Source organism: Rousettus aegyptiacus, unplaced genomic scaffold (genome assembly GCF_014176215.1).
Source record: "Rousettus aegyptiacus isolate mRouAeg1 unplaced genomic scaffold, mRouAeg1.p scaffold_m13_p_2, whole genome shotgun sequence".
NCBI classification, from domain to species: domain Eukaryota; kingdom Metazoa; phylum Chordata; class Mammalia; order Chiroptera; family Pteropodidae; genus Rousettus; species Rousettus aegyptiacus.
In genome coordinates this window covers 120,762,164-120,787,745 of record NW_023416295.1, presented here as the reverse complement: position 1 = coordinate 120,787,745, position 25,582 = coordinate 120,762,164, and the positions used below count along the sequence as shown (strand labels likewise).

The 25,582-nt window shown below is 35.3% G+C and overlaps 2 protein-coding genes across 4 annotated transcripts in view; one reads left to right on the top strand and one right to left on the bottom strand.

The window, feature by feature from the left end:
- Positions 1-25,582, top strand: part of XPOT (exportin for tRNA) — a 123,369-nt gene that overhangs the window by 35,335 nt on the left and 62,452 nt on the right. The window lies entirely within an intron of this gene.
- CUNH12orf56 (chromosome unknown C12orf56 homolog) overlaps positions 1-25,582 on the bottom strand; it is a 62,966-nt gene that overhangs the window by 14,393 nt on the left and 22,991 nt on the right. For 2 of the 3 annotated variants that reach the window (XM_016139897.2, XM_036237913.1), the window contains exons 2-6: positions 24,590-24,749; positions 17,767-17,839; positions 11,059-11,449; positions 8,042-8,115; positions 2,028-2,172 (exon numbers count right to left, since the gene is read on the bottom strand). In XM_016139897.2, coding sequence (XP_015995383.2) covers positions 2,028-2,172; positions 8,042-8,115; positions 11,059-11,449; positions 17,767-17,839; positions 24,590-24,749 — 843 coding nt within the window. The remainder of the gene's footprint in view (positions 1-2,027; positions 2,173-8,041; positions 8,116-11,058; positions 11,450-17,766; positions 17,840-24,589; positions 24,750-25,582) is intronic. The other variant, XM_036237914.1, reaches the window with a different exon arrangement.

Genomic DNA, 25,582 nt, shown 5'->3' with positions numbered 1-25,582 from the left:
ACCAGGAAGTGATTTACAATATCTCTCATTATTACTAGCATAACCCAAAGTGAAAACATACTTTTTCTTGCAATCAGGAGACCATGGTCCTGGTAAACAGAGCAAGAGCTAAAGTCTAGAGGGTGATGCTGGTGATGTCTTCTATATTCAACCAGACTGTTAATATTTAAGATCATCAGAAGTAGGTGTATAATCTCAGGCAAGTCATTTGGTCATCTTGGAATAACATATTAAATGGGGGCTACTCTAATTCCTGCCTTGCTAAAGTAACTTGGGCTTTGTTAAGATACAATGAAATCATAATCAATAAGCTCTCGTTTTAATATGTTTACTATTATGAAAACAGATGTAGAGCACTACGATAGCCTTTAAAGATGGTGCAGAATGATAGTAATACTTCTAAGTATTAATATTCTATAATGATTTAATACAGTGGAAATGTAGATTGCCATTTTTGCCAAAGTAAACACTGACTTAAGAGTGGGGGAACCAATTTTTTTGCGTTCCTATCCAGTTTCGTAAGATAAATCAAGCATGAAAATAAGCACTGGCCCATAAAATCAGGCTAGTTGGTACTAATGAGAAATATGTAATTGCTTCTCTTTTCTTTTCCTCTTTTGTTCATCCACCCCCTCACCCTGGCCTTCTTTTTTTATTAGTGGCAACTTAGATTCTTTTTTTGGTAGGGATATGTGTGCCCTTATTTAGGTGATACGGCATGAGAAGAGGCTGAGGATGGCAGGTAGAGAGAGGGAAAAAGGAGTAGGATGTACACCAGGCCCTCTCAGAAGTGCTTGGGCTTGCACTAATAAATTAGCATAGTGTGGTGGTTTTACACACTGACTCTGGTGTCAGGTTCTTGAGTTCAAATACCAGCTCTGACACTGTTAGCTAGCCGTATGACATCTGGCAAATTATACACTCTGTAACTCAGTTTTTTCATCTCTACAATGGGCTTAATAAGACAGTATTTGTAAAGTTTGAATAGTGCTTACTTAGCACATTATAAGTGCTAATAAATATCAGTTATCATTATTATGATCTCCCACCTGATCATTGGTTCAGGAATTTTAACTCATAAAATATCTTCTACCTACCTGAAACAACGTGAAAGAGTCTCAAAAATGTTTTGCCAAAAGAAGCCATACATTGGAGTACATAATATACAATTCCATGTAAGTGGAATCCTAGGACGGGCAAAACTAATCTATAGTGACAGAAAGCACAGTAGTTACCAGGCACGGGCAGAAACTGACTGCTAAAGGGCACAAGGTAACCTTTTGAGGTGATGGAAATGTGCTAAATCTTGGGTGGGGTGATCAACTGAGACAGGAAATGGCCAGGGCTGTCTTGTATGATTAGGGAGACTCTGTACTTCATAACTGCTCGATAAAATGGTGGCAACTATGTATGACACCACTGGCCAGAATTAGCCTCATTAACTGCAGCACCAGTACTAACCTGGGCTTCTCAGTACCTTCACGTGAAACTGAAAATCAAACTACAGAAGTCTTATAGGGTAAGTCTATAACTTGCTGAGTGAGAGCTAGGTTGTTTTGACTCCCCAGGAGTTATCATTTTAGAAATACCAGTGCTCCATGGAAAAGTGATTTTTTTAAAGTATATTTTTCTTGTAGGGGAACCTGCATGTAAAACTTCTTCAAATCTCCTTTCTCATCTGTCTGTACTGAACACATCTCGCATACCAGAATCTTCCCCTCTTAATTACTTACCTCTTTTCTTTGACTCTGCAAACCCAACCCATGTAAACTACTATCTTTTTGTACCACTCTCTCCTCTCTTCCCACTGACCCCACCACGCCAACACACACAGATACAATATCGATGACATCACATTTCAAGTGTTAAGACATGATTGCATTAACTTTAATCAACATTGTAAAATACGGCATCAAAATATAAGATGACATTTATTTATACAGCATTTTACTTTATGCTTGAATATGCTGTGTTCGGTGAACAGGTGAAACAAGTTTTAAAGATTAAATATAAGACAAAACACCTACTTTCCAGAAAAGCCTTTTCAGAATGAAGTTTTTCTGGGCTGCTACTTTAAGTTCCGTAATTAAACAAAGTATCTTCCTTAATGTATTGTCTTTGAGAAAAAGTTCAGATTTAAGTTGACTGAAGTGCTTAATTTTCTCCTCAGATCTACAGAAACGGAAGAAAACTTTCCATGTAAAAAATAAGAAACAGCGGTTGAGGAATATCAACAATTAATTGACAGGTTTATAAAACTTTTTATCAATGGAATTTTAATATAGTTTTGTACTTGATCGCTTTATTACTTATCAGTAATGAAACTTGTTCCCCACAAATTAAACCATTTATTACTCTCCAGACATACTTTTTGCTCACACTTCTTTACTCAAGCTGTACCTATATGAGGTATACTCTCACTGTCCCTAGTACACGTCTGTCCCTCTTTTACAGTCTAACTCAGAGTGTGTTCACATGCCATTTACCATAATCCATGAACCATATGTAATATTATTTGCTTAATATTTTTTCTTTAAATCGACTCACTTTTTTTTTTTTTTACTAAGAGATGCTTATTTCAAAAGAAAACTTTGTATCACGACTTTACAGAGAAAACCAGTGAGTGACTGTAAAAATAGCATGAAAGCAACACGAATTCTGAGCAGATGCTCCATATTCGAAGCCTGAGGCCTGCTGTCCTTAACAGAAAAACAGATGAGCATGTGCTAGAGAGCTGCCACTACTGGCACCAAGCCAAGAGCTTCTCTCTAATGAGATCACACTAGTTGGAAAAAGGAATTCGCCATGGAATTCCAAGTTCTTTCATGCCATGTCAGAGTCCACATGAAATCATCTCTCATCACTGATCCACATGTGTTCCACACTTCAAGAAAAGCTGGCTTAGCTGAAATGAGTAACACCTTCTCTTTAGAGTTTTCCCTAATTCCACCAACAAATGGGGACCCTCTCTCATAGCACTTTTTTCTACTTCTCATATCACACTAATCCTGTTTTACCCCTTTGGAGTTATTTCTGTACTTATGCTAGACGCTTGGCTGATTTTCAGCAACTTGAAAAAACATTATCGGGTTAAGTGTTGTTTCCATCTCCACTGTGCTCAGTAATAGCAACCTGCACTTAATTGAACACTGACTCTGTGGCAGGCTCTGGCCTGGGTACCTTTCATGTACTAGCTCATTTAGTCCTAGTAAGGGAGCTGAGCTGGGAATTACTATTGCATTTATAGGATGTAAAAGAGGCTAAGTAACCTGGCCAAGCTCACACAACCAGTGATTCAGAAAAGCAGGGTGCAAAGTAATGGTAGGAGAGATGTTTCATGTTCTGTGTAGGTTGATGGAAACTTCTTAGAATTTCTGACTTGAAATAAAAATATTTTTACCACCTACTCCACAAACCTTGATGCCAGCCACTTATCTAGTACTACTACGTGGAATCTTGCCCACTACCTCCCCCTGTACTTAAAAAAATCTAAGATGTTATCCCTTATCCAATCAATGAGCCTCTTTTATTAAAACAAAAATTAAGACTTCCTTTTAAAAGTCTCTTTTTTTTATGGAGATATGGGAAGAAAAATAATCATTAAAAATTCAGTGAGAGCAATCATAAAGGAAGAAGAACATGATTATGAGCCTGGGGGATGGGGCAGGATCAGACAGGCTAATTGGAATCCTAGATCTGCCCTTGTTCAGCTGGGTGATAATAACCATGGGCAAGTTACCTAGTCTATCTCTACCTTAATTTCCTCATCTGTAAAATGGGTATGATGATAGCACCTATCCCATTTTAGTTATTACATATGCTTAGCATGCAGTAAATGTTTAATAAATGGAATCTAAATAAAGTAGGAATGAGCTTTGAGGTCCTGCTTTCCTATATATCCACTTCTATTTACTACCATGTTTCATTTTTAAAATAGCTATACAACCCCTTTTCTCTCTGAGACCTCCAAAAACAGCAGAAATGTGGTTTTCACAAACAAATGATCTTAGAAAAGCAAAAGCTAGAAAAAAATACAATATCAGCAGAATTATTTTGAAATTTGTTTTCCAATTTTTCCTAGTAAGAGTCAGCAATTTGCTAGTTTCCTTAGAAACTGTTTTTATCCTTTGACACCTATAATAGATTATAATACCAAAAAGACCAAAATGAATTTCATAAGAAAAAGCACAGTAATATCTATCTTCATACTAAAAATCAATGTATATATAAATTGAAGTTTTATATACATCATAAATTCAAATTAGATACAGAAGTCTATATTTCTACAGAAAAGATATGCATAGTCACAGTTTCTTTGAACATTCAAAGAATATTTGCTTTTACACAGATGACAAACTTCCTTTCGCTAATTTAAATAAGAAAAAATCTAGTGCCAGAAGATTCCATTTTTCAATTGAAGAATAAAGGGAAATTTTATATTCATCTTAATAGATATTCTATATTTTCATCAGCTAGAAAACATAAATTTAGCCAAATACTGCAGCAAGAAGGATTCTTGACCTAATGATAAGCCCTGTTTTTCCTGTACTTTTTTCATTTTTCTATACATTTAATATAACTAATTATTTGTATGCCTTACAGCTGGAAAAGGGCTTTTTGTACATTATCTCAGAAGCGCTGTGAATATGTTCACAAGAGTCAGGTTACAGAACTCACATTTGTAAGAGTTCTAATTTGAAGACCAAAATAATATTTACTCCTTTTAAACTGAAGGTGCCTGGCAGGTAAAGACCATTTATTGATATCTTGTACATCTGTCAGAGTGCATTTTAAATCACTGCATTTTAAATATGTGCCTTCAAGAATTAACTTTGCAAGAAATACGCTCCTTTTGAGTCAAGATAGTGGCAGAACTCTCCTTGCTTTCAGGAATAAGTTTCAAGCCACACAGATACAAAATTAGAGCTCATTTTATTATACAATTAGCTTTAAAAATAACTTTAAATAAACACCAAAATTAAAACTGATACTTTTTAAGGATAATATATGAAAACATAGACGTTCTAAACTATCTATATTACCATCTTTTTAAAAAGAAATCACAAGCATTATTTTATTTAACCCCTATATACCTAAGAACATATCTCGAAACAAACAATTCCTTGCAAAATCATCATTATCACACCCGAAAAAATTACCAATATTTCTTTGGTACTGTCTAATACCCAGTCTATATTCAAATATCCTCTATTGCCTTAAAAATGTTCTTCTATATTTGATTTGTTAAAATAAAAATTTATAAAAATACTTGTTGTATTTGCTTATATTTCTTAAGCCTTTTAAAAACTTTCGCTATGAAAATTTTCAACATACTCAGAAAAGAAGAAAATTGTGTAAGTGTAAGAAACCCCACTACCTAATCACCTGGCTTCAATAATTTTCAATATTTTGCTAACTTTGTTTTATCTTTTCCCTTACACACACGCCCTTACCTTTTTTAAAATCAAAATAAAATATATACAACATAAAATTTACCATTGTAATCATTTTTAGGTGTAGAATTCAATGGCATTAAGAGCATTAACAATTGTGCAACCATCACTACTATCCATTGACAGAACCTTTTCATTTCCTAAACAGATACTCTGTACCCATTAAACAATGGCTCCATTCCCCTCTCCCTCAGCCCTGGTAACCTCTATTCTACTTGTTGTTTCCTATTTTGTTTGCCTATTCTAGGTGCCTCATTAAGTGGAATCATACAGTATTTGTCCTTTTATGTCTGGCTTATTTCACTTACCATAATTTCTTCAAGGTTCATCCATGTTGTTACATGTGTCAGAATTGCATTCCTTTTTAAGGCTGACATACCCACACTTTAAAGTCGGATTCAGGCTTAATTGTTTTAACAAAGATACTTCATAAGTGGGGCTGTGTGTTTCATAGTGCATCAAATAATAGAGCAAAAAAATATGGTTGTCCCACTTGAGTGATGTTAAAACTAATCAATGGGTTTAATCATTTACAAAGTAATCCCTCCTTTTGAAGTTCCACTTCACCTTTCTATTTAATGGTGTTATCCATTGAGGATTGTTGCATGAATCTATTATTTCATTAGGAGTTGCAAAAACAGTAATTTTCAATTCCGTTAAACCTGCCACATTTATTAGCTAGAATTCTGTAAAATGGAATTTTGCCTTATCAACTTGGGTCACAGTTCACACAGGAAAGGCCGGATAAATGCTTAATTCTTACCATTCAGTTGCTGATTTGCAGAGTATAGAATTGGTGCCCTATTTACTTCATTAGAGTTCAGTATGTTTTTATTTCTGTATGGGGGTGGGAGGAGGCCTTTCTATCAATGATGCATCATTATATACTTATGAATTTTTACATATTCATTGTTTCAACAATATCATGGGGTTTTTTGTTTGTTTGTTGTTGTTGTTTCCTGATGCTCAAATTCTCGTATCTTTGGCTATTAGGAGCCTCATATGTGGAATCCTATGTTCTTTAGTTAGGGCACTGTTACTCTGCATTCTGGCACAAGCTGTTTCAGATGCATTTTGTGTATTTCCTTCCCCAGACCTAGAACCTAGGAACTTTAGTTCCTTTTAGTGAGGACTGAATATGCTTCTTTTAAAATTAACTCACTCTTACCTCATTTACATGACCCCCAATATACATCACTATTGTAAACCTTTCAAAACTTGGCCATGACTTACTACTTATCATTAAAATTGTTGATGCCATCAATTCACTGTTTTCTATGTGCAAAGCATTGTTTTAAGTATGAAAATACAAAAATTAATAAGACATACTCCTTGGCTTCTAGGGGCTTACAATCTACTGGAAGAGATAGTTGCATCATAAGTAACTACAATATAAGGCTGACGGTGACAAAAACATGATAAAAATATGAAATCTAAATAAAACCTAAACTCCTTAGCCTCAAATATAAGGCCCTTTGTGACCTAGCTCTAGCCTCTATCATATCCCATTCACTCATTCATATTCATTCCGTAAAGGCTTCTTGGCAGCCTACTCTGTGCCAGGGACCAAGGCACAGTCCCTGCCCTTTACGAGAACACTGCATAATAGGACAGCACATACTCAGACAGGCAATCACACAACAGACTGGTAAGTGCTATAAAATGTACAAGCACAGGATGTTATGGAAGAACCCCTCTTAAATTAGTTACGAGAAATGTTTTGTTTTGTTTTGTTTTTTAAAAAAAGGACTAGTAAGCTAATATTTGATGAGTTGAAGTTATTCATGAAGGGAAAGAAAAGCAGATAGAGAGTAGGGTTCCAGAATAGAGGCCATCATGGCAGGGCCCAGAGAGGAAATAAACAGGGAGCTTTCTGAGAACTATGAGTTCATTTGAGTCAGGCTTAAGGCAGGGGTGGGGAGGACACAATAGTTAAGGATGGAAAAAAATGAAGACAGACATGAAGAAGATCTCTGTAAGCTGCTATAAAATTCAGAACCTTCTAAGGGGAGCCATTCAAAGGCTTTAAGGGAGGAGTTACTTGATCAGATTTGTGCTTCAGAAAGAATCTTCTGTTGTAATGGGGTATGGTATAGGGAAGGGCCAAGAGTGAAGGCAGAGGCCAGCTAGAAAAATACTGTAGCAGCCCAGAACAGAGATGATCAGCTTGAGCATCCAGCCATCAAAAGCCGTAGATATTATCCAGATATGTTAAAGAAACAAAATAAATCGTGCAATTGGCTGAATGTTACAGGATGGTAAGGGGAGGAAGAAAGCGAAGATGACATCCAGGACTCCGGCTTAGGTGATTTAGGGATAATAACATCATGCCCTATGTTAGAAAACACAAGAGGAAGGTCAGGTCCCAGAAGAAAGATGCTGGTTCTGTTTTGAATATGCTGACTTTAAGGTTCCTGTGAGACCTACAAGAGGTGATGTCCAGTGGATAATTGTGTTTATAGACTTAAAAGTCGGGGCAGAGTGTTGAGGCAGAGGTATAAATGTGATGGCAGCAACACATAGAATTAGGAGAGGCACAGAGGAGAAAACAGTCCCCTGTGGAACTCTGTCATATCATCACTCCTTACCTGTATGGCTTCTGACCTCCAGTAGCAGGACTGAGCTCACTAACATACAGGGGATCTTGTAAGAGAGTAGCTTTCTGAAAGAGGAAAAAAGTGGGACTACTTAGAATTTTTGTTTATTGAAAATTAGTTCTCCCTACTTTTAGTCAATATATACTTATTCTTTAATCCCTTCTGTAGTCTCTGACTTGTTTATGTAACTCATTCCAATGTTTGATAATACCACAGGGAATTTTTCCTTATGTAGTTTTTTAAAAGTTTTAAACATGTTTGCTCATTGTAAAATAAAATTATCTATCAAAATCAAACAGTACAGAAATGCATAAAGTTCCCTCCCCCTACCCCTTCCATCCCACTATTCAGAGTACCTTACATCATCAGTTTGGTTTATATATCCTTATAGGCATATAAAAACATATAATTATAACATATACATTTAGAACATTTACATATTAGATGATATATTTTTAATGAATACTTAATATTAACTAAATTATAGCACATTTATTATCTGAGCTTTTTTTCCTACTTAATACATGGTAAACAGTTTTTCATGTCTGTGTGCATAGACTTACTTCAATCTTTTTAATGATTGCCAGTATTCTATAGCATAGATATACAATAATTTAACTATTCCCTCATTAAAGAGGTTATTTTTTCCCTCAAATCTTTAGTGTCGTTGTTTTCCATTCATTCTGGGTCCTCAAAACAAAATGGCCATGTAGTATTCAGCAAGTTCTTTAAATAATCTTTTATTTATGTTGAAGCTTAACAGACAGATCAGAAGGAATTTCTGAAATATTGCTGATTTATAACTCCAAACAAGCTTACCCCTACCTTAGTCTTAATAACAGAGTAGGGTGGTGGGTGAGTGGGTAGTGAGTGAAGTATGTGCTTTTTCTTACTACTTTGTCATTAAGTTAAAAAAAAAAAAAAAAGGCTGCCTTTTTCCCTCCTTTCCCAATGTTTATGTTTGCCTTAAATCTAGAATTTTAATTTGGGGATATCTCTTAGTTCTTTAGCTTTCTATTAGCTATCTTCACGAGAATGACAAAGAACTACTGCATTTCATCTCTGTAGAATTTGAGATACTGAACAACCCATATGTAATCACTTTTTGTCAGAGTTACAAATAAAATGGGTTACTGAAAGAGACACAACTCCGGAAACTCTTAAAATCCAAATGAGTATTAATTTCTAATTGGATGGTTTAGGTTAATTTTAACTAAAAATATAGAATTAAGATGTCCAATTCCTTTCTCCGGGGGCACTTCCCTGCTTCAACATGAAAGATCTTTCTAGATCTCAAGGTACAAAAAGTCAGTTAACCAAGATAAATCTGACTGATTTAAGAGATGATTTTTCTTTCAATTTCCTAAAACTCATGAAGACATCACTAAGACTAACCAAAGGAGACAAAGCTGATGAAAGAATTCAACAATGTAACAAGAAGTCACAACTCTTAAATGCTTACATTGAATTAATATCTTATTCTTATAAAAATGAATGCTAATCTGATTTGACATATATGTATGAAATATTTGCTTACTCATTTTCCATCTTTGAAGAGATAGAACATTATTTTTAACGATAATATCTACCAACTCATAGAGATAACCCCCCTTCACCTGCATTTGTTTCAGTAATCATAGAAATCAGATGATCTGGGTTCAAATCCCAGCTCTACTAGACTAGTTGTACAAACTTGTATATATCATTTAATTTCTCGATGCCTTAATTTCCTAATCTATAAAATAAGAATACCAACCCTACCTCATAGGGTTGTTCTGCATATTAAACAAGTTAATACACAGCATCAGAACAGTTCCTACTGGCTAATAACAATCCATATTAGTTATTGTTATTGTTTTTATTTTCAGGAGGACTGTGACTTGGCCTATCTGACTTACCCCAGCCATGCCTCTGCTTCAAAATTAAAAAGCAGTATTTAAAACTGAGAATTAGTTTTAATATTAGAAATATTTAGGTGGATTTTCCAAAGCCAAGTAAGTTTTGGTTTTTCTAGAACATCTATCTGAACATAGACCTTCTTTTTAATAGACCAGATTTTTGCCTCTATTTACATTCTTAATTTCTAAGTCCGATTCATTTACATTCTTAATTTTGAGAAAGCTGTTTAAAATTTTAGAGGAAAATAAAAATATTTAATTTAAACATTTAATTTAAACATTAAATATTCTGTGCTATGAGAAAAAAAGAGTTACCTTGCAATCTTTCACAATTTTTAGCCATATATAAAACCCCCTGCTTCCTAGCTTCTTTTGAGTGAAGAGTCTTTCATATTTCTCAATATTTTTATGTTAAAAGATCAATAATAAAAATTATATATCACTGAAGATAACTGAAAAGGATCATATTTCTCTTTGAATAAATTACTTATTTTTAAACTGATCCTGGTATAATAAAAAGATCCTTAAATGAGAGTTCTGACTCTGCCCCTAAACTTACTATGTAATCTTGAGTAAGTCATTTAAAATGGTTGTGTTTCAGTTTCCTCATTTATAAAATAAGGAATTTAGACGAGATGATTTCTATAAAATATCTGATCCTATGACAGACTCCCATCAACCTACTTTCAATTGTGCAGTTAAGAAACATACTGACCGTGCTGAACTTTATCTGAGCTCTGTGTTCTCTGAAAGCAGAAATGACTGAAATCACCCAAGCTAACTGCAAAAGACCACCCTGCTCACAAGAACCCCAAGCTAAGACCTGTCGCCATCCTTCCTCATGATTCTCATGAGATTCACTGATACGCCTTTGTTTGCCTGCCTCTGTAAAACCCAGATCTATGTCTTTTTCTTTACAACACTCCTCATTAATGTGCATTTTCCCTATTGTAACAGTCTGAAAAAAATCATTTCCTTAATTGTCCAGCACGTTTTTGTCTTCTAAAATATTATTAATCCAAGGCTAACTTTCCAAAATGGGGAGGTAGAACAGGGAAAGGCTACCCTAAAGAAGTAATACTCAAAAAGTTAACTTATGAGGATACTTACTATAACATAATTGTTCCATGAACTTTTTAAGTGGAGAAATATGGATGAGGTTGTAGAAATAATATACAAATGAAGTTCTGACTCCTTTTTATCTAGGTTTAGATGGCTCTGTAAAGGGGAGGTCAGGGAGGAATTTCCTAAGTAGAACTCATTTATGTTCTCATTGCACTTGAAAGGGATTGCACTTAGGGAGACTTTGTGATCTGGAAGTCCCTCAGGTTCTTTTGTGTTTGTTGTGCAAGATGGCGTGCTGACAGCCTGGCCAGTGGTTGATGTGGATTGACAGCTCCTCCTGGAGGGCGTAGGTAAGGGTCGAAGGAACAGCTTCTTGAGGTCTGAAGGAGGACAGAGAGTTGAGTCCTTGGATGGTGTGTTGCTCTCTTGGTGGTACCTGTCAGGTCAAATTTAGCATTAAAATGTTATTCAGAATTTAATAGTAAGGAACAAAGAGAAATCAGTGGCCCAATGGCAGCAGTTTAAGCTTCTGAAAGTAATCGGGGTGTGGGCGGGTCACTTTATAAATTATATAAATGTCTAACCGCTATACTGTACACCTGAAACTAATATAAAATAAGATTGAATGTCAACTCTAATTGAAAAAAAGAGAAACAAAAAAGGTTTAAAAAAAACAAAGACAACAACAAAAAAGACTCCTCTTATTAAGAGAAGGAAATGATTTAATCTCACTTTTGTACCCACTGACCTAGGGGAGATTTGGCACAATTCTTCAGTATATTTTCCTGCTTTCAGAAATAAAATTGCATTTAAAGAAGCACTTTTTATGTCTATAGCATTGTGCCTGTCTTTCTCAGAACCCCAATATTTCCATTGAAAGGACTTTTCATTGTTGTTTGAAGACTGATTGTTCTTTTATTGTGCATTTTTAATATATCCTATAAAGAAAAAACAATTAATATAGGATATGAAGGGAGAAGTTTTTAAATGGTGTTTTGATTCATCTCTTGCTAATACTCTTCTGATTTTTTCAATAGCATCCAATAGTGTGAGTACTTTTTTCAGAATCAATCCTGTGTCCTTTATCTCCCTGTTTTCTCCACTCACTATGACCCATTTCTACTTTGCCACACAAGGGAGCAAGTTGTACAGGCCAAGGAAGTTGCAGAGTGTTACTGTGCCACTCAAGTGGTTGGTTATATGACTTTGATTGACCTGAGAGTCAATTTCCTAATTTTGAAATAGGAACAATAATAGCACCAAGCACATAGAGTATCTGAGGATTAAAAAAGAAAATTCATGCAGTGTGTTTAGAACACTGGAAACACTCAACAGGTGCTAACTATTGATATTATCCTGTATTCCCTTAAATTGCTGGTTTATCATTTTATATTAAAGTATCTTTATCTCCCTTACGTGATTGGAACTGCTATGAAACTAGAAAGCCACTTTGCTTTTATTAGTTCCTAAATTAATTTTAAACAGGTATAAAATTCATTTGTTATCTGTCCAGTGCTGTGAACTGTGCTGAGTTCCAACCCTCAGCTCCCTTCCCCACTGACTTTATATGTGTATGCATGCATGCGTGTGCACGTGTGTGTGCACGTGCGCACACACACACACACAAAGTGGTCACCCCAGTTTGCTCATCCAAGTTACACTCCCTTTAAAAGCCCAAATTATCTTACATTACTCAATTTCTTAATAGGATTCTACTAATATATGACAGTGTTATCAAAGTGTCTAAGAATATAAGATGCTTACACTACTATTTTCAGGTAAATAAGTATGTCTAGCCCTGAAATGGATGATACATACTCCAATCCTCTTTAAAGTGGCAGCTTTTTTTTATTCATGCAGATAATATTTTCTAAATTTTTCTTTATGGAAATCGAAGAGTGTTAAATAACTAGGATGTAGATTATGTTAGATAATATTATGAAATTATTTTAGGCACAATATGTTTCATGTGCAAGTTCAGCAAAATGATTTCAGGTAGTTATAGAAGATCTCACTTGAATCAACTTATTTACTCAGTTGTATGAAAAATCTGTTATTTTAAAGAGTTTAAAAGGGTTTCTGAAAAGGATTACCTTTTTGGCAGCATATGTGAAAATGCCATGGTCATTATAGCTTCACCAGTTAAGCAAGCCAACTCATAAAACTAAACTGTAGCCTTCATTTGATATTCAATAATACCCTCCACTACTAGTCTGATTAAAGAGTAGTTGATTACTAAGCAAGAGTTCTAGAACCTTGAATTTGCATGTGTCAACTTCACATTCTATAAAACTAAGTTGTTAAAAGTCAAGTGTTTTCTTAATAAGCTGATTATGTATCTATAGGGAGAAACCAGCCACAAAGGAGAAAGGGATGAGAGAAGTAGGAAAAAGAACTCTAAAACCTAAAGTATGCACAAATAATTTTTCTCCTTTTTCCTTCTGCATCAAAGACAGATAAACTCATTGAGGCTGGAAAAAAATCACAGTCCAAAAAGTCCAAATAACAACAGGCAGAATTGCACAGCTTCAGAAAAACCTGTTAGGTTCAAATTCAACCAAGAGTAAAAAGTACATATATGCTAGCATATTGAATCTATCAAGAAAATTAGAAAAAATGATTTAAGAAACTCTTTAAAAGGATAAGAAGGAAGTTTAATATGAAATGAAGAGTTTAGTTTTCATGAAGAACTAAAAACATCAGGTTGAAATGGACAGATTAATATGCTAAAATATAAGTAATAAGCAGAACAATGATTTATCCATAATAAGTCATACAGACTTAGATCTTAAGATCTAGAATTTGAGCTTTCCTAAATAAAAAATTTTCCATGAAGAAGCTACGAAAGCAGAATTGGTGAAACATGATACAGAAGCAACATGATACGGAAGAATTCAAAGTGAAAAAATAATTCTCAGATATCTAAACATAACTGAATGCCTGACAGAGACCAGTCCCAAATTCTTCATGGTTATGTGACCCTGAATCACATAACATAATATTCAAAATGTCCCAGATGCAATCTAAATTTGCTTGACATTTGAAGAGCCAGGAAGATCTCAATATCTTATGAAGAAAAAGATAATTAATAAATATCACTTCTGAGATGACAAAGATGATTGAGATTATCAAAGACTTTAAGCTAACCATTATAACCACGCTCCAATAAATAAGGGTGAGCTTCTCTGAAACAAATGGAAAGATAGAAAGTCTCAGAAGAGAAATAGAAGATATAAAAAGGGACCAAATAGAGATTTTAGAAGGAAAAAATACAGTAATGGAAAAATTTTAAGTTCACAAAATGTGCTCAGTAAGCAGAATGAAGATGACAGGGGAAACAGTCATTGAATTTTAAGACTGATGAATAGAAACTATCTTATATGAGCAACCTAGAGAATAAAGATTGAAGAAAAAAATGAAAAGGATAATAGGAGACTGTGTGACAATATGAAAAGTTCTAATATTCATGTTTCAGAGTCCCAGAAAGATAGGAAAGAGTGTATAGTGCATAAAAAATATTTGAAGGATTCATTTGTGTAACTCGATATCAATGTGTCATAATATTCTTTATTTTGGGAAATTAGTGTATTTTATAAAAATTTTAAAAAGTGAAAAGACTACTACAGGTTAAGATAATTTTTTACCCATCTTTTCTCCATATTTTAAGCTATGTGATTAAAGTACTTGTGTTAATAGTTTCCTGGTACGAAGTTGGTTAAAATTTCACCTGTTAATAGATCACTTAGATAATATAACGTATGGGTTTCCTATTGGTTTTTCGGAAACTGTAGGTGGAGATTTTGTAACAAGGGCTTGTTACACAGATAAATTGCAATTTATCGTCCCTCTTCATGTTAATGATTTGAAGACTGAAGAAAAGGTTCAAGATTAAAATTTGATCTTCATCCTTTAAAAAAATATTTAAAGTAATAATGACTGAAAATCCTCCAAATTTGACAAAAGACATAAACTTACAGATTCTAGAAACTCAGTGAATCCCAAACAAGATAAACTCAAAGAATTCCATACCAGACACATCATAATCAAACTGCTGAAAATAATAAGAACAATTAAGAGGTACTTAGAACTGAATGTAAAAAATACGTGTAAAAATACATGTGACTCAGCTAAAGCATATTTTAGAGGAAAATTTATAGCTCTTTTTGACTCTGGGCCTTTTTTAAATTCTATGGAGAACATTGATTTTTTTTTTTTTTTTAATCAAGTAATCAACTGCTGTATGCATTCTGTTCAGGATTTTTACTTATATTCAGAAGAAGAGGTGGGGTAAAGTATGCTTACTCCATCTTGACAAGAATCAAAACCTTAATTTTATCACATAAAAATTAAAATTCTATTTGGTAAAAGATACCACAGAGACAAAGTTAATAGATAGCTGACAAAATTGGAGTAGTTATTTTAATGTCTAAAACCAGTAAGTAGATTAATATATAAAATGTACAAAGCAGGTCTGCTTCAGCATTTATATCCCAGAGAAATTATCACACAGGTCCATAAAGGGAGGAAAGAAAGAAGAAAAAGGAAGAGGAAAGTAAGAATAAAAGGATAGGAGAGAGAGGAGGAAAAGAATGAATATTGATTCTACCCTAATGCTCAATAAATATTTTTTTGTATTTTTATAAATGTATAATTGAGCAATGAATATTGGTTAATAATGATAAGCTATGAGCAAGAGACTGTTTAATGTTTTCAGAGTCAATTTTGAGAACTATCAACAACAGCTTATTATACAAACAGCTGTTGGAGGCCTTGAATCCTTTTTCTTAAGTTTCTAACTTGCGGGTTTGTATACTTACACATATAGCATATTTACATAACACAGGGCCTAGTCCTCTCATAGAACTACAATAACCTATTACATAAGAAATTCTTAGAAAATAATTACAAACAGTACTTCATTTCAAGTTATTGTACAACAGCATTAAATATTTACTATACAGTTATTAGTGAGAGTAGAAAAGAGGAAAGTTATTCTGTCCCAAGGCTTGATCAAAAAGACTAAGGATGCTGAATAGATTATTGCTTAGTGACTGACTTACTGATAACCAACAGTAACAAAAGAGCTAATTTTTTAAGAACTAAGAGCCACATACTTTAAGCACTTTTTATGTACATGATTTAGCCCTTACATATAATCTGTGTGGGATAGGTACTATTATGAGTCCCACCCCATCCATTAGGAGCAAAGACTGGGAAGATTAAGTAACCCAAGGCAGGGTCAGGATTTGCAGTCAGCCAGTGTGGCTACAGGGCCTGCATACTTACTTATCTACTATGCAGAGAGGAATAACACAACTCTTTTTTTCTACTTTCTGCCAAGAAATGCTGCTTCTTAGAGAAAAATATAAGGTTCACCCTCTTGGGTTTTTTTTTTCCTTCCGTTTTGCTAATGATCTACAATTAAGTGCAGCATATTCTTGTTTCATCAGGAGGCCAAGCTGATCAGCTCTGAATCTTTTTAGTAAACAATTTAGTTTCTCAAGAAGCTCATCTTTCTCCTTGCCATGCACTGTAGTTAGAAAATATGCTAGACTTCTTTCCTACCATACAGACTGAAAATTGAGCTGCCAGATTAACTTCTCCAGCAGATGAGGCCCACTAGGTTCACCCATCTAAACCAGTATTGGCTCGATGTTTCCTGACATCCTTATTTCTCTGAAAGGCATCACCTTGCAGTTACCTCAGCTTGAAACACAGTGGTCTGTCTGTCTGTCCATTTGTCTCTCTCTCTCTCTCTCTCTCTTCCGCCCCCCTCCTTCTCTCCCTCCTTCTCTCTGTCTCTCTCTCTCCCTCTCTCATATTCAATCAGTTGACAGTTCTGTAGATTCTCCCACTGAAATATCTCCCCCATCCATCCCTTTGTCTCCATTACCACTAGCCCAATTCAGATTCTCATTACTTCCCACTATTATTTGATCTCTTCCTGCTTCAGTCCACTTTAAGCACAACTATCAGATTATTTTCTATAATAGAATTTTTATCATATCATTCTCCTGCTCAAAGCTTTCAATAGTTTTCTCATACCCTATGAAATTACATATAAAATCTTCATCGGGATATTTAAGACTTTCTAAAATATGGGCCCAGTTTTACTTTTGTACCTTATATCTAGTAATCGTGTTAAATTTTTAAATTACACTAGACCGTTTACCTTTCCTAATATATATTCCATTTTTTCATGCCTCAGTCGTAGCTTCTGCTGTTCCCTCTAACTGCAATCTCTATCTCTATGTGCAATATTCCTTTACCAACTGTCACCTGGCATCTTTATTTCTCCTCACAACTGAATATAATCCTTCCCCTCTTTAAATCTCCTTGACAATTTGCTCATTCTCACTTATGACACATAGCATGTGTACTTTGTATTATCTTTATTTATGCAAATATGTCCTGGTTGGAATTAGCTTTTCAAAGATAGGAACTATGCTATATACTTTGTCTTGATGACGCAGAATCAGAGCTCGATAAATATTTTTGAATTTAATTTTAATTATTTTGTGACATTGATATATTCAGTTGAAATGAGAAAATTATACTTTACTATTTAACTAACTGGATTTGAATTTAAAGTGAGTTTCCTCAAAATATTTTCTTCATTATTACATATATGATATAAGCAGAGCTTGGTCCAAAGCCATTAGTTGAGAAAAAGCATTTAAAAAATCAACAAATTGAAATGTAATATAAGTTTTAGTCAGCAAGTTGAAAACACACTCCAAACAACAATCTCACCTGAGAGAAGATTCATTCGGACTTCTAGGCTCTTTGTCTGTCCAAAACAAAGGGCCATTATTATCTTCCTTGACTAAAAAAACAGAAAAAAAAGTTGTTCATTAATTACATAATTTGAGCTTATGAAGAAGATGTTGTCACATGTACTGATTTGGTGAGTGTTCATACATTTTCATAAAAACTTAAAACAAGTACAAAATTACAAGCTGGACAGCACAGTGAACCTAAAGAACCTTGGCTTTGACATTAAAACACGTGCTCAAGTTCAGACTCCTGTATATACTTTACAAGTTAGTTTATTGTTCTGGCCTCAGTGTTTTCATATGTAAAAATGAGGATGATAATTCTGTGAATGAAAATGAGATAACATGTATAAAAATGACTCACATGATGCCTGGAAGAGGAGGTATGCAACAAACAGCTGAAGTTAAAGTAGAACTCAAAGAACCAATGATAATGTTAAGAAAACTGTCATGTCCTCCCCATTATGTGAATGTATTTTGTTTATTTGGAGGCATAAATAATAATAGTATCTAATATATATTCTGAACTACAACCAAATTCACATTTTCTTAAGCTACTACAAGAGGTCAGCATTAGCTACACATTCTTACCTCCAGTGGAAACTCAGTGCACCCTGTCTAACCACCTCCCCATCCTTGTGGAAGAACTTATGAGTCAGGGATGTACGAGCCATCCATAGAGCCAGGGAGGGAAAAAGGGAAAGCTCTTGCTGCCACACAATTCCTTTGGGGTAGTTCCCTGGCTTCTTTCTTAGCTGCTTCCTTTCCTGGCTTGCTTGCTTCCCTTTCCTCTTCCTTCCCCCATTTTTTTTTTAAGTTTATTTTTTTTGTGGTTAAATGCAAAATCTGAAGTGTACTTTCACTGAGTTTGACCTATTTCCTTTTTAACTGCTCTGTGCAACTCCTCTCTCAGACTTCCATAGATCTGAGAAAAGCTCAAGGCACCTGCATGCTTGGCAGAAAGAGCCCTCTCACATTAGAGAACCAGGTGGCATCTGTAGAAAGAGGGAGAGTGTGGGCTGTTAAAACTTGCTCTGGTCTAGGCATAAGTGGTCAACACACCCTCTTGAAGTCCAGCATAACTCATCAGAATTGGAAACCACCTGGGGATTTGAGGAAAAGACTCAATGGTAAAAAGTGTTCGTTTTTCAGGAAACTGCAGCTATACAAAATGACTGTTGGAAGGGTCAGGGTGTACTGGTCATCTGTCAAGGTGTACTGGTCATCTGTCAGTCATTTTGTCTTCCCAGCACCTTCCTTCTTTATGAAACTTTTCTCTTCCTGTTACCACAGTGCCCCATCCTTACAAAGAAGAGACTGCTTCCGTGAAACTGGTGATGATTAAGCTTCAGTCCCCTCACTTGCAGGAGTTCCTTCCAAAGTCTTAGGAGAAGCCCTAACCACGTGCTCACATGGCCAAATGTTTTTATAAAATATGCAAAAGACCTTTCAGCTACCATAATTTAAGACCGTAGGCTATTCCCACATCAGTTTTTCTTTGGTTTCGCTTCCCCTCATGGGAGTGGCCGTAGGCACTTAATATTTGTGATTTCTTCTGCCCAGGTTTCTTCAGAGTGCTGCAGTCATTGTAGTTGGTGTTTTAACTCTTTTCTCAAAGAGCGCTCTGCAGATTATATGTAGTCCCCACAAAACCTAGACGCCACCCCTGCCCTAGCCAGAGCTGACTAATCTAGGGGTAGACTTCTGATCCAAGTCGGGCCAATCGGTGTCTCCCCCTAGACTAGTGACATTTGGACCTGAGAGGCAGAGGTAGGAGTCTTTGGAGCTGGCTGGACCCTAGAAGAAGGTCCCTCACAGGCTCTTAAGGTCCTAGAACAGGCCCCTGGTTTCTGGTCTCCACTATTTGGTTCTTCTGTGCCCCTATTGATTCCCTAAGAGATTCCAAAACCCTTCCAGTGACCTTCCTTTGGCATTAAGATAGGCAGAATCAGTTTTTTTTACTTGCAAGCTATGAACCTTTACTAATACATAAATATTTAAGACCCTAGTCATCATAAATACTTCTAATAGTAGTCATTTCACAAATATAGGTACTAAATATTATAGAAATAGTGCCTTATATTACTGTAGGAATTAAATAGAACATAGTATTTGTGGCCCAGAGGTCAGACAGCTTTGAGCTATCTCTTGCTTCAGGACCACATATTACAAAATATCTAGGAGGTGAACCACAGGGGTTCTGGGTATACAGCAATACCTAACCCAAGGAACAGGCAGCTTGGAAGAGAACTGGCAACACAGAGCACATCACTGTGGGTGTGCTGAAAGGAGGAGATAGATCACTGAGGTTTCTCTGTTAGGAAGCAGTATTACCTAAACAACAGCCTCTACCTAGGTTTAAGTTGTCTGAAACCCGATTTCATCCAAATTCACTAACAAAACTTGAATTTGCGTTTTTGTGTGTGAGGTCCTTAACAGATAATGACAAAACAGTTGTAGTGTCAATGTCCCTGCCTCTTTTTATGCTAGCTTTAAATTTTAATTTGTAACAATGGTGTGGAGAATCTTAGGATCATTGGTGCTCTCCACGGAGAATTAAAGTGTGGCTTGAGCTGTGTTTCTAAACTTGGTGAACTGTTTGGCCTCCTGGACACCAATGACCAGAATCTGGCAGGTATAAGGCAATACTGACAAGGAAGCCTGAATCCACATAATAGATAACAGAGCCATCTGCCAGTGTATTGTTTAGTGTGCATGCAGCAGTTTACACTCTTCTTCAGTAGCTTGTATATAAAGCCCTTCAGCCATTTAGCACAATGTGTATCTATCTATGTGATGGCATGATCAGCAGTGCTCGTCAGTTGAGGGACACTTTTAAAAAGCAACATTGCAAAAAGAATGTATCTGTTTTCTTAACTGCAAGAAATTCGATAATATTTGTCAGATCCTATCTTAGTGGGAAAGACTGCTAAGCTTATGTAAAAATTATCTACAAAACCTGAGAGACTTATTGGTGTCTTGTTGTTTTAGTTTTATCCCACATCATTGGTTTTGGAAAAAGTCTATATTTTAGGTTTAAAATAAAAATTGTATATATGTATATATAAACTTTGGTTCAGTTTATGTTTCATTCTGGTTTGGAAATTAGTCTTCACTTTACACCAATTTTTCATAATATGACACTAAAGCCTATAAGGTCTTTTTTATTATTCTAGAGCTGCAGTGACTAATTTGGTGTAGCCAGTTGTGGCTATTTAAATTAAAATTTAAAAAAATTAATTAATTAAAAATCACTTGTAACATGAGTCACATCTCAGGTGTTTGTGGCCACAGGTAACTGCTTGCTACTGTGTTAAACATAATTAGACTAGTTATAGAACAATGCTATCACTGCAGAAAGTTCTATTGGATAGTGCTGTTCTAGAATGTACCTGAAACTAAGGAACTGATAATAACCCGATTCATTTTAGAGCTTTAGCTACTAATACAGTTCACCACTGTCACTCTGCTCCCGTTAGCACTGTTCATTTAGAGTTTGATAACCTTCCTCTTTCATCTAAATGTAAAAAGTACAATTCAAAGTGCTAACTGTGGCCCGTATAAGCACACATGTATAGTATTGAGAAAAGCCTCTTTCCCTCTGTATCTCCAGAAAAGTTGGGCCTAATTAGGAACCCTGTTCAAAATGTGATGCTTAAACTAAGAATTTTTATTATAAATGATTTGCAATTTTGAGCTTTCTTTGTTAAGATGATCCAGTTGATTGGAGTGTAAGCACCTTTGCCACATGACACAAATATTCCCTAGGCTTTCACCCAAGAGGTTCAGCATCAGCCCTAATAATTATCTTCATTTAAATGCTCCATAGTTAACATGTGCTGCTTCTCCAGGCATGACATCATCATTAAGATTAAGGACTTTAGTAATGACTCTTGTCAGATAGATGGTCAGACAGCTTTGAGCCTGTCTCTTGCTTCAGGACTACATATTACAGAATGTCTAGGAGGGAACTATGGGAGTCTGAACCCAAGGAACAAGCAGCTTGGAGAACCGGAAGCATCACTGTTAGCATGCTGGAAAGGAGGACTGTTTTCTATCCTCTGTGTGCTACGTATGACCCCTGTGACAGTGGCAGTTTTGTTTTCAAAAGTCCTTGCATAAAAGTGCCAGATGGTACCTTCAGAGATGAAAGTAAAACTCAAGTATGGAGAGATGAAATTCTTTGAGTAGCCATGCACATGGACACAAGGTTGTTTTTAAAAAAACTCTTCATTGCTTTTAACATAATTTGCAAAGTTTCTAAGAATTTAAATTTCATAAAATTTCTACCTGTAATTGGCCTCTTTAATATGTGTTTTTGTCTTCTTGAGAGAATTAAAAAAGTCAAGAATAATTATGCCTGTGGACAAGGATAAATATGTATTTAAGGCAACCAGCACCAGTTAGATATCCTAATTAGTGTGCCCAGAGACCGGGAGAGCACCCAGGGATTTAACAAGTCTGCTAATTACAATAACTTCTACAAACTGTTGCCATGCCATAGAGCGTTAGTGTGAAAAAGTGCTCGTCCATGAGAGTGTACAAACACTGAGTCTGACTTGGAGTGAAATCTAGTGATGAGTGAATGGGCTGGTACAGCCCAATCTAGCTACACTGGACAGTGACAAGTAGAAGGTCCTCTCCAGGAGCCACCTTGGACCACATTCTACCCTTCTCCTAGGCTACAGATGCAGTCTTCAGAGCTAACTGCTTTCCTGCTGTGTGCCCAGCCCTGCTCACATTATTTCATGTTAATAAAAGGACGCTGTGAAGCTAATAACAGAGATGAGGAAATTGAGGCTCATGAAGGTTAAGTGACTTGCAGAGGTCACACAGCCAGGAAAGGTAAGAGCCAGGATTCAAACCTGAGCTTAGCTGAGTTCAAAGTCCATGTTCTTTTTCACTGTTTTTTACCAACTCCCAATCATAGGATCAATATCCTAAAGGGCTCCTTCATATACATGTACATGTCACATTCATGTACATATATATATACGACCATGAAAGTAAACAGTGTAATACTAAATTATATATTCTATTTTATTTTTATCCATTCATCCTTTGATTTTTTAAACTAATTCATAAGAAACGTTTAAGTAAAGCCCAAAATGTGAAACATAAAAGCCGGGAAGCTTTGCTGGAGGCAGGTGAGTGCTGGGCGCCCAGACTTCTCACCCTTCCCTTCTCTCCCCACTCGACTGTGGATTTTCCAGATCTCCTTGGGCACAGCAGGAAAATCCCCTGCACCAATCACTGAGCTCCCTGAAAACAAAATCTAAAGGTGATTTTTCATCTTTTTATCTAGGTATGTGTCATAATTCTTAAGTGAAAAGATTCCCAATAAATATTTTTGAATAAAGAATATTATTATAATTGTAATAAACCATAATTATCAGGGCAGGACCTTGTCGCTTCCCTTGCTGGTGAGAGGGTTTCACAGAGATGACTATCAGAAATTTTCCTTAAGCTAGGATCACAGTCTTTCTGGTTACCCTGCACTTTTTCACCAGGTTTTTCATTAAAATCTGTGGTATTAGTAAGATTATTAAAGTCAAACAAGAACTAACCAAATGGAATCCAGATTCTAACCCATTCTTTTTTTAAAACCAATATTTAGCATCTTTTTCTGTCTTTTCTTTTTGCTCCTTCCTTCCTTCCCTTCCTCATTTCTTTCTATTCTTTCCTTCTTTTCTATATATCCTTCCTTATTCCTTGGCATTGTGCCGCTAATAATAGACTGGTCAGCTCATCCTCAATGTAAAGAACATTATCTTATCAGTATCTCAGTAATCACCAGGATTTTACAAATCAAAACTACAATGTAAAAACACTTTATACTTATAGGACAACTGCGTGTTATATAAAAAGTCTAAAGATAGCAAGTATTGGCAAGGATGTACACTGTTGATGGGAATGTAAATTGTTACAGTCATTCTGGAAACCAGTATGGAGGTTACTCAAAAATTAAAAAACTAAAAAATATATATATTTTAAAATTAAACTACCATGTGATTCAGCAATCCAAATTGTGGGTATATATCTAATGGAAATAAAACCATTATCTCAGATATCTACACTCCCATGTTCATAGCAGCATTATTTACAGTAGCCAAGACATGGAAACAACTTAGTGTCTGGCAACAGATGAACAGATAAAGAAAATGTGTGCATGTGTGTGCACACACACACTGCAATATTATTCAGCCTTGAAGAATAAGGAAATTCTGCCATTCGAACAACATAGATGAACCTGGAGGACATTGTGTAAGTGAACTAAACCAGGCACAGAAAGACAAATACAGCATAAATTCACTTACATGGAATCTAAAAAAGGGGAATTCATAGTAACAGAGAGTAGAATGGTGGTTATCAGAGCCTGGGGGTTAAGGGAAGAGGTAGATGTTGGTCAAAGGGAACAAACTTTCAGTTATAAGATAAATAAGTTCTGGAGAGCCAAATGTACACCATGGTGACCATAGTTAATAATAATGTAGTGTTTACTTGAAATCTACAAAGAAAGTAGATCTTAAGTGTTCTCACCACACAGAAACACACACACACACACACAAAGGTAACTAACTATGTGAGGTGATGGATAATATCCTATTTAGCCTGATTGTGGTAATCATTTTACAAAATACACAGATATCAAAACATCACACTGTATAACTTAAATATATACAAATTTTATTTGTCAGTCATACTTCAGTAAAGCTGGGGAGGAAAAAAGAACATTATCTTCTTTGTCTTATAAAGAAACACGTCTTTTCATGTGTCACTTTAAGAAATATATTACATACCTTTTTTGTTGTTAGCATTGGCATGATGAAATGGAAATAAGAATTTCCTGACACCTTTTGATCTTTCATACTCTTTTTTCAAAACAGTTGAATAGATGATACGAATGTGTTGGTTGGTTTCTCTATCTTGTGGACTCAAAAATTCTGGGTAATCATCAATCTGAAAAAAAATTGAATTGACTGAAGACAAATACAACTGCGTATATATTCTAGTATAAGAAACCCCCCAAAGCTTAGGGTAAGTTCAAACTGCATTCTTTCTGTTTTTTCCCCTGGGAAATCACTCTTCTTGTTGTTATGTTTCCCAATTCCTCCTCTATTTGTTTTAGTCTTGACTAAAAATGTGCTCAGCAACAGAACACAAGAAACTATTTACACTATAGGATTGCTAAATAAATAGTAACAGTGTTTTTGTTAAAATATATTCCTCCTCACTTCCATTTTGAAAAAAGATTATTTAAAATGTCTCAAAAATGTAAAATTAATTGGGTTTAAACTAGGATTTTTCTATGCTGGAGACAGTGTTCATTTGCAGGAACAGCCTATAAAGATTCCATGAATACAGACATCTAAGTTGAATTATTGGAAATTTCCTGCTCCTGAATAGCTTCCTCTTTCCTCCAAAGTACTCCATTTTCCATTCTTGATTAAATAGGGAAAAGATCTCAATAAATACTTTTTCCAACAGGTCCCTAAAAAAATTCACAAAGATTTGTTCTTTTTACCTTATAAAAAGAGAAATGCTTGAATAAGGTTTATTTGATCTATTTATTACTTTAAATTTCATAGGAAGAGTTGTCCAATCAAAAGTGATGCTTGGCCTTCCTTAGGGTAAATATGCATAGATAAAATAGTATAAATATTTCAGAAATTGTACGGTTTATGGGAAGTCTCTGGAAATTTACCAGTGCCCTTCCTATCCATGATATGCATTTATTATCAGAGTTTTGGCGGTGCTTGGCCTGATCATAGCAGGCAATAGCAGTATATTGT